The sequence below is a fragment of the Alosa alosa genome, chromosome 15, assembly GCF_017589495.1.
Source record: "Alosa alosa isolate M-15738 ecotype Scorff River chromosome 15, AALO_Geno_1.1, whole genome shotgun sequence".
Taxonomy (NCBI): Eukaryota; Metazoa; Chordata; class Actinopteri; order Clupeiformes; family Clupeidae; genus Alosa; species Alosa alosa.
In genome coordinates this window covers 26,574,363-26,584,362 of record NC_063203.1, presented here as the reverse complement: position 1 = coordinate 26,584,362, position 10,000 = coordinate 26,574,363, and the positions used below count along the sequence as shown (strand labels likewise).

Below are 10,000 nucleotides of genomic sequence, written 5' to 3'. Positions count from 1 at the left end.
TTTAGCAGACTGTGCCAAACCAACATACAAAAGTATGCATTCCTTAATAAATCTGGCCAGCATAGATTTTGTGCATAGACTCGAATGGGTTAAATATACTCATGATCCATCCAAATCTTCTGTCCTGTCCTGACTGGGTTAAATATACTCATGATCCATCCATATCTTCTGTCCTGTCCTAACTGGGTTGAATATACTCATGATCCATCCATATCTTCTGTCCTGTCCTAACTGGGTTGAATATACTCATGATCGGTCTATATCTTCTGTCCTGTCCTAACTGGGAGCTGCCTGTAGCTGATTGTGAGATCCATGAGGACGTGGAGGTTTCCCAAAGCTGAGCTGTCTCTTTGTATCCATAAACACACAGGCACCAGGCACAGACAACTGCTCACAACCCCACAATCAGATCCGACACCCGCTCTCCCCCCTCGAGGCTAGTGCATTAGCGCGCTAACACAGGTGTAAAAAAAAATAAAAGACGAAAGAAAAGTCTGCTCCTCCTGGATGGGAGCTGACAATCTGGTATGGCGTAGCAGTTTGATCCTGCTGAATTAACATAACACCGGCGTGCGGGGTGAACTTCAAGTGACGCCCTGAAACAAGAGAGGGGTTTGATCACCTGGTGATGTTTGCGAGGGGCGGGGTGGGAGGGCTGCTGGGATATCAAAGGGCCCCGTTGTCGTCGTCGTCGGGCAGCCAGAGGCGGGAGCACATCTGGCAGGGGGAATCCGCGCCGTAGCGTAGCGTGGCGTAGCGGAGCTCTGGAAGCTCGCCGAGTAATTGGCTACCGTGCATAACAGAGTGGAGCTACACTGAGCACGGCTGGTCCCCACTGCACTCGCTCTCTAATGATGATGCCTAGTCAGACTGAATGTTTATGATGTGTGGGAATGTTATCGTTTAACTCTCTTTTTTCTCTCTCTCCCTCTCTCTCTCTCTCCCTCTCTCCGCTACTGCTGTATCCAATACACCAATCTCTTTTACTATCTCTATTTCCTTTTCTCCCTCTCTCTCTCTCTCTCCCTCCTCTCTCTCTCTCTCTCTCCCTCCTCTCTCTCTCTCTCTCTCTCTCTCTCTCTCTCTCTCTTTTCTATCTCTATTTCCTTTTCTCCCTCTCTCTATCTCTACTTCTATCTGTCACTTTTCTCTCAATATTTTCCATTCCTTCTCTCTCTCTCTCTCCTTCTCTTTCTTTCTCTCCTAAGATCCCAGATTTCACATCACACCCTCGGGAGCCTTGTATATCCTGGACGTGGTGACGGATGATGGGAACTGGAACTACCGTTGCTTGACGCGGCATCGCTACACAGGCGAGACCAGGCAGAGCAACAGCGCACGTCTCACAGTAACAGGTGCGCTCAGTGCACAACAAAGAGTGCCTTCAGTGTCATCAGTCTTCTCTGTAGGATTTGTGTGTTTCTGTTTGTTTCAAAACACCAGTCATTATTGCAGACCTTGTTGTGCACTCTTCCGCGTAATCTTTTGGCGTTCCCGATTTGCTAATTTAATACAGTGCTGTTTTTTTAATACTGTTGCTGAAAGACATACCTGGGCACACTTACAGTATGGGTATCACATTATATCAGTTACCGTCAGCTATCATGTGTTATATGAGTTTACATCCTCTTACAATATCTATTTTTGGTATGCTCATACTAGGTTTTAGGGTTAGGGTTAGGTTTATGATCTAGTAATATACTATGCACCCACACATGATGAGCATCCCATAGTAGTTACCCAGTTTCTTGTTATAACACTTTAACAGTGATTATGTCAGATCTTTCTAGTTCTAGTTGAGGAATCCTATGGCCTCTACTACTCTACAATCCAAAAGCCGTTTCAATGAGGGATTATCTGCAGTGTATGCCTAATTAATACGACTGACACTCCCCCTGATGCTGTTGATAAACTGTACTGCCCTTAAATCTCCTGTTGCTACCCCCCCACCACCACCACCACCAGAACCCATCAACTCAGAGCCTACAATCCTGGATGGCTTCGACCGGCGGGAAGTCATGGTGTCCCACCGGGTGGAACTGCCCTGCAAGGCCATGGGGTACCCGGCCCCCAAGTACCGCTGGCTGAAGGACAACAGCCCCCTGGAGCGGGACAGCCGGTTCCGGCAGCTCAGCACGGGCCTGCTGATCGAGAACGTGAGGCCAAGTGATGCCGGAAGCTACGTATGTGAGGTGTGGAACTCCCTGGGCAATGCGGCCATGGTGGGGCAGCTGCAGGTCAAGCGTAAGTCTCAAGGCTTCTCTTCTTTTGTTTTGCTTTTCTTGTCTTTATGGGGGATATTGCGGCCACTTTCCGTTTGGGACAACTCGGTGAAAACAAACGCATGGACAACTTGTAGCTTGTACAGTAGTTTGCAATCCAGCTGTCGTCAACTTCACACTGTAACGCTAATGCCACTGTGACTCAACAGAATAGTTGTATGACATCTTCAATGAACAAATACAACAATGTGGTTTTGTTTTCACCGAGTGCAACCCACCATAGATTTGACTTTATGTCAAGAGGAAATGATGACATGCTTTTATCCTCCATAGAAAGGACAGTGACTGGGGGAGATAGGAAGAGTGGGTTTAGGAAATGACCTCAGGCTGGACTCGAACCTGGGTCTCGGTGGGTCCATGTGTGGGACATCAAGACCCAGGTTGAGACACCAATGTTAACGCTGTGCTACGGTTCCACTGGCTTCACTTGTTTACTTAGCCACATAGCCTAATAGCTAATAGCTTATGGTCCAGTGATGGTGTAAATGTCAGTGGCTCAATGGTGCCAAAGGGTTTAATTTACCACTAGCATGCTAATGCAGAGATTGAGTGACACTCACAATTAACTGCAGGCTGGGGACTATGGTAACCTCTGCCCACAGGACAAGTTCTGTTAATAGTTCTGTATAAGCATCATAGAGATTTCTTTAACTTTTTTCAGAGATGAATATTCTCTGGGCACAGATGCTCAGAGAAAAAGGTCTCTTTCCAAAGAAACTTATGGTGACCCAACAATGCCCTCTTCAGGGTTGGATCACGCCAGGCCTAGTAGCCTTCCTGACTCTTCAATGAATCTATTGAGGGATTACGTATTAGTTGAGGATTATCTCTTAACTAGGTTTCACGGATGTCTACTAGGAAGAAGGTTTTCAAAATGCATCATTCAACTTCATAACGCCGACTTTATGTCATCATGTTAGCGGTAACACTGAATGCTAAATACAGCATGTCAATATAAACACAGGGATGATTCCTGGATGAAACCTATGGTTACTTGCCCTGACTTCAGTGTGCATGACAAAATTGACTGTAGGACACCTTGTCAGACACATGTCTAAGAGTTTATTTTTAGCCGTGTAGTGAATTGATGTCAATGTCATTGATAATAGGGATCAAGTTGCTAAGCTCTGTCAGTGGATTTCCAACACTTCAGGATACAAATCGTCTGAAAATATCCCTGCCGATCCATTAAGTGACTGATTGAACTTGCATCTGAATGTTCATGTGAACTTAGTAGTGGTATTAGGCCTACTGCTAATAGTAGCCTCTGATGAAAGTCTTCACCATCTCTTTTAGCTCTCTTGTCATGCTAATGAAGTAGGCTAAGTGGTAGTCATGCCCCCACGTGAGTTTCCTCTAGAGCTACACAAGAGCCTTAATCCGGCCTTGACCCTGACCTTTACGTGACCCTCAGTCCCAGGTCAGGTCCTCTTCTCCTCTGGGAAATGGAGTCTTAGTGGTCTCACTGACCTGATGTGGTGGTAGCAGATGTAGTCAATTTTCTACTGTTTGCTAGTTAGCATGTTTTTTTATGTGGATATCTGGGCAACACAGAGCATTGGTGCATTCAAGTAGCTGTTTCTTTACATTATGTTGCTATTTTTAGTTATTCATTTTTGAATGTTGTAAACTAAAATCCCCATGTAGGAACCATTTAATGCCAGGTATTATCACCATTTTTTAAAAAACACAAATCCCCAATCCAGACCCAATAATTACAGATGCTGGTTGGTAGCAGGGGGCATGAATATGAATGAAAATCAAAACTAACTATTTAATTTAACAACTTATTCAGAGCAAATAATACGTTTCACCTACATACTTCCTTAGGTCTACTGCCATAACAATTTCCTTGACTTCCTTCTCTTTCCTCCTCCTCTTCCTGTGGTACCTGTCGTACCTGTGGTACCTGCAGAGCCCCTGAAGGTGGTAGTGAGCCCCCACACTCTGAAGAGCAGCGTGGGCAGCCAGGTGTCCCTCTCCTGCATGGTCACTGGCTCCGACAAATACGAGCTGTCCTGGTACCGCAACGGGGAGATGATCTACCGCGAGAAAGGTGCCAACCAAGAGACGCTGGTGATGGATGGCATGGTGAAGAGTGATGGAGGGGTGTACCAGTGCTTTGCCAGGAAGGGGAAGATGTCCGCCCAGGACTTTGCACAGGTCATCTTGGAAGGTGGGTAGATGAACCAGTAAGATAGATGCTCATCCTCGCTGGATTATTTTAGTGTTTGGCACCAATGGATTGTTTGAATGTCTTGAGGAGCACAAAGATAGATAGTCAGATGTTTTAAAAAGGCTTATCTTTACAATTTAAACAGCTAGCTCACTAGCTAATTGTGGCCTTTGTGTATATGATACATGATGCATTTTAAATATAACATTTCTAAAATGTAGATTATTGTCAACCTATTTATTGTTATAACCTTTTAACCCTAAAACTGATGATTGAAATAGTATTTATGTTTTGCAACACTGGGGCTATATAATGTCAGTGAGTATGTGCCATTGTTATGCTGTTTATCTTGGCACAGCTATGTACTTTGCACAGTGTGCTGTGTTGATTTTCTTTATGGATGTGTGTGGTATGTGGATCTTCTATGTATTTGCGGCTCAGCACAGCACAGTGTGTGTGTGTGGTGTGTGTGTGTGCGTGTGTGTGTGTGTGTGTGTGTGTGTGTGTGTGGTGTGTGTGCGTGTGTGTGTGTGTGTGTGTGTTTTCACGTGCCACTGCGTTATGTGTGCCTGGCGTGATAATAAACCTGTTGCGGAGAGAGCTGCGGCACAGACGCCATTATTGGATTTACTCCACCGGCCTGAGACTGCTTACCTGCACCCGGTTGCCAGGGCAACTGCCTCCCTTGACCACGGAACTGTATAAAGAGGATATTGATAATCTATAATGATGTTGAGCAACCCAGGGTTATCAGAGAAGCGCAGAGGGCCCAGATTTCAAAGGCCCCCATTCGCCATCTGCAGTCGCTCATCTCACTAAGTGCCCTTGAAAAAGAACAGAGGATAAAGAACAGGAGAAAGAGGAAAGAAAGAGAGGGAAAAAATAACGTCAGACGTGTGTGTGTGTGCGCGCGTGTGTGTGTGTTTATATGTGTGTGTGTGTGTGGTTTCATGTTTGATTAGAATCACTGGATGGGGGCGGCCTCTGCGTCTTGGTGTTTCTGGAAATATATAGTAGTGATGATGGTGTCATTGACTAAATTTGGAACCATATCAAAGTCTTATTTTAGGCAAATTAGCTTTCCTGAGCAAATGAAGCCCATATGAATATGTCTGTGGGTGTAAATAAACATGTCTTGTAAGTGAATGTTGCATTTATTTATTTGATTTGTTCCTTTTCCAATGATCTGTTTGTGTCATCGTATACTTTTCTCTCTCTCTCCTTTCCTCTCAACCACCCTAACCCATCCTCACCCAAACACCCACCCACCCCTACCCAAACACCCCCACCCACCCCTACTAAAACACCCCCAACCACCCCTACTCAAACACCCCCAACCACCCCTACTCAAACACCCCCAACCACCCCCACCCACCTATCCAAACCCCCACCCACCCCTACCCAAACACCCATCCGCCCACCCACCCACCTGTCCACATCTCCAGACGGCACACCAAAGATCCTGTCGGCCTTCAGCGAGCGGATGGTAAACCTGAACGAGCCCGTGTCGCTGGTGTGCAACGTGAAGGGGACTCCGCGGCCGGCTGTCACCTGGACGCTGGACGAGGAGGCCATCACGGACCTGGGACACTACCGCATGGGCCAGATGGTGACGCCAGAGGGACACGTGCTGAGCTACCTGAACGTCTCCCACGCCAAGGTCAACGACAGCGGCATCTACCGGTGCTCCTGCAACAATTCGGCCGGCGTAGTCTCCTACCAGGCTCGAATAAACGTAAGAGGTGCTTGTCAGCTCAGCTTTTCCAACCTAAAATAAACACAGCCACACTCACACCCAAAAAAGAAAAACACATTGTGTTTGTTTGTGTCTTTGTTGTTGCTAAACTGTGTTGCTGATTTGGAGGGATGGTTAAAGAAATGGCTGGTCCGTCAGTTGAAGAGGTTCAAAACATTTTAGCCATCAAGCTGTTTCTTTGCTTTATTAGTTGGCCTTTGATTTAGAGGGATTGCAAATAAAGATGGGAGTATCCAATATATTTGTTGCAGTCTAAAGTTTTACCTTACATAAGATGAGACAAGACATTGTGTGTTGAACAAAACCTTGATTTTTAAGGCCCTGTTGATAAAAGTCCCATTTTAGTCAAAGGTTCATTATCAGTCATAAGTTTACACAGAAGCCTTAATCATCCCTTCAAATCATGCTGTTTTCCAGTAGGTTAACCTCTGCCTTTCACTTTCAAGATCTTCTCTTCCAAATGAGACGTAGTGCTGCAGCATAACATGTATTATTATGCTATACATATTCTATATACTCAGCATATGTATTATTATGCTATACACATTCCATATACTCAGTATATGTATTACAGTATTATGCTATACATATTCTATATACTCAGCAGGCTTCTGATAACAAAGATGCGGTCCTATTAACACTCATGGGCTGCTTAAAGAATTAATCTCTCAATTTGTACAACTCATTGACATCAGGCGTAGACAGCTCAGGTCAGTCTTCAGCTAGATCACTGGGCTTATTGGTAGCCAAGGTTACGCTTCTGAAGCCACACCTAAGTTCTTCTGCTGGAGTTGTGCCTCTGTGTTGTGGGCTCAGTCCAGCTATGCGGCCTCATCTCATTCTCTATTCTCTCAGGTCATTCCCCACCTCCTCTTCTCCATCTCTTCTTCCTACCTTCCTTCCTTCATTTCTTCTCATTTACTCTCACTCACTCTCTCTTTCTATCTATCTTTCTTTCTATCTTTCTTTTTCTCTGTCTGTCTTTCCTTCCTTCTTTCTTTCTTTCTTTCTTTCTTTCTTTCTTTCTTTCTTTCTTTCTGTCTATCTGTCCCTCTGCGTTTCATACTTATCACTCGTCCTATCTTATCTATCTGTCTATCTATATTATCTATCTGTCTATCTATCTTATCTATCTGTCTATCTATCTATCTGTCTATCTTGTCTACCTATCTATCTATCTATCTACCTGTCTATCTATCTTATCTACCTGTCTATCTATCTACTTGTCTATCTATCTTATCTACCTGTCTATCTATCTATCTACCTGTCTATCTATCTTATCTACCTGTCTATATATCTACCTGTCTATCTATCTTATCTACCTGTCTATCTATCTATCTACCTGTCTATCTATCTACCTGTCAATCTATCTATCTACCTGTCTATCTATCTACCTGTCTATCTATCTATCTACCTGTCTCTCTCTGTCTTTCAGGGCCCGCCAACATCCGGGACATGAAGAACTTGACCGCCATCGCTGGGCGGGACGCCTACATCCACTGTCGGGTGGTGGGCTACCCCTACTACTCCATCAAGTGGTTCAAGAACTCCGACCTGTTGCCCTTTAACCACCGGCAGCGCGCCTTCGAGAACAACGGCACGCTCAAGCTCTCCAACGTGCAGAAGAGTGCCGACGAGGGCGAGTACACCTGCCGCGTGCAGGTGCACCCGGACCTCGAGATTAGCAAGAGCCTACACGTCACCGTCAAAGGTGTGTGTGTGTGTGTGTGTGTTGTGTGTTGCATATGTGCACATTGAGTTGCATATGCAGGTCTGTATTGCATATTTATAATGCGTATGATATGCACAGATGTGCACAGATACATAGTGCGTGTGTGTGTATGTGTGTGTGTGTGTGTGTGTGTGTGTGTGTGTGTGTGTGCTCTATTATACACACTCTATCCCCTGTGCATCAGCTAAGAGTGTGTGCACTCACAAGTGTATTCTCATGAGAGTGTGTGTGCTCACGCACACTCACTTGCACATGCCTCTGAGTGTGTGTGTGTGTGTGTGGTGCGTGTGTGTGTGTGTGTGTGTGTGTGTGTGTGTGTGTGTGTGTGTGTGTGTGTGTGTGTGTGTGTAAAGAGCGGTGCTGAAGTGAAACTCCTTATGTGCAATTGAGTTGGCTAATTTGCTCAGCTGGCGCGGCCGACTGGAACCCCCCTGGGTCCATTAGTGATACTTTGTTGTGAATTAAATAAGCGCTGAAGTGCTGCTTTATTTCAGTGTTATGTTAACTCATTGATTCTCAGATGCCACCGACTGCCTGGCTGGCTGGCGTGCTTTGTGTGCTCTCCGTTTTTGGGGTGGTGGGGTCAGAGAACAGTGTGTATGTGTGTGTGTGTGTTTGGGGGTGGGGGGGTGGGGTGGGGGTCGTCTCTGGAGGAAGCATTACGCTGAATCTGTCTTACACTGAAGAGGAAATCACCCTTTTTTAAAAAACACAAAACCTTTTTTAATTTTTTCTTTTTTTTTTTTCTCTCTGCGTTGTCTTTTTCTGCTTGCTTGGCTCTTCAGCTCATTAGCTCTCTCTCTCTCTGGGGTGAAGTGAGGCACACTGCCGGCCCCTTTGAAGGTGACGTGTCCATGTGTCCACACAGCCCACACCACCCAGAGGCACTCTGAGCACTGACCGGCCTGATAGGTCATCGTATTTTCACTTAACCCGATTGGTCTTTCTATTATTATTTTTTTTTTTTTGTAAAAAAACTGTGGGGCACTGTGTATTTTTTCTTGGGGTTGACAGTGTTAATGTTTCTCATTTTATCTCCCTTGGTCTGAGTATTGAGTTAGGTCCTTGTTAAGCGCCTCTGAATTGGACTGGCTTTTAAAGGACGTCTGGCTGCTAGAGGCTCAGATGTGTATGTTTAGATGTGTATGTCTAAAAAGAATGGAAAGTATTTGAGATAGAGTTATATCAGAAATGTTGAAACTTTGAACAACCATGTTAAAATATCCAGAAATTTCTCTCTTGATGTTATTCACAAATGTGTGTCTATGGCTATGTGGTTGAGTCACTAGACTGAAGGGCCATTGTCTGTGATAAACACGGATTAAAGCTGCAGTTGGCAAGATTGGTTTGATCATATTCACTGAAACCGACTCTATGCTCCGACAGAACAACATAAATCAGCTGGTTTTAGAACCAGCTCCACCTAGAGCCTGTTATTTGCTTTGCAAAAATCCACAGCTCCTGGGTTCTTCTGGTCCAATCAGAGCAGGGCTGTGTGAGATCTGACTGTTAATCACAGTCTGGAGCAGTCTGGTGCCCACTGACGAGCACAAACTCGATGAGAGTGTGCTCGGTGGGAGTGGGAGAGGGGCATGAGAGTTGTAAACATTCAAAATTTTGTCCCCTCAAGTCCCCTCAATCTGTCAGACTTGCCAACTGCAGCTTTAAGGCTGAAAAGCAGTAAAACAGTTAAGGGCCGTTTACAAATAACGATAATGGCAAAAATGTAGCACAACTATAAGTATAAAGATAACGGCATGGAGACCAGTATTGTTGGGGATCACTTTCAGAGCCATTTTGAAAATGATAAAAAGCTGACAGCCAATCAGAAACCATCAAATTGGAGACATCACATTCATCAACTGGAGTAGAGACGTTCCTTATCGTTGGTCAGTGTAGACGCTTTTATCGTTATGTTATCTTTATCATTTTATCGTTATGTTATCTTTATCATTTTATTGTTATGTTATCTTTAGCATTTTATCGTTATGTTATCGCTTTTATCATAGTTACAGTTATCTTTATAGTTATCATTCCTGGTGTCTAGAAATAAA

The 10,000-nt window shown here is 44.8% G+C and overlaps 1 protein-coding gene across 1 annotated transcript in view; it reads left to right on the top strand.

Annotated features, from left to right (window-relative positions):
- Positions 1-10,000, top strand: part of dscamb (Down syndrome cell adhesion molecule b) — a 164,304-nt gene that overhangs the window by 104,035 nt on the left and 50,269 nt on the right. The window contains 5 exon segments of the mRNA XM_048264534.1: positions 1,209-1,355; positions 1,966-2,244; positions 4,198-4,458; positions 5,904-6,200; positions 7,650-7,925. Of these exon segments, the coding sequence (XP_048120491.1) occupies positions 1,209-1,355; positions 1,966-2,244; positions 4,198-4,458; positions 5,904-6,200; positions 7,650-7,925 (1,260 nt within the window).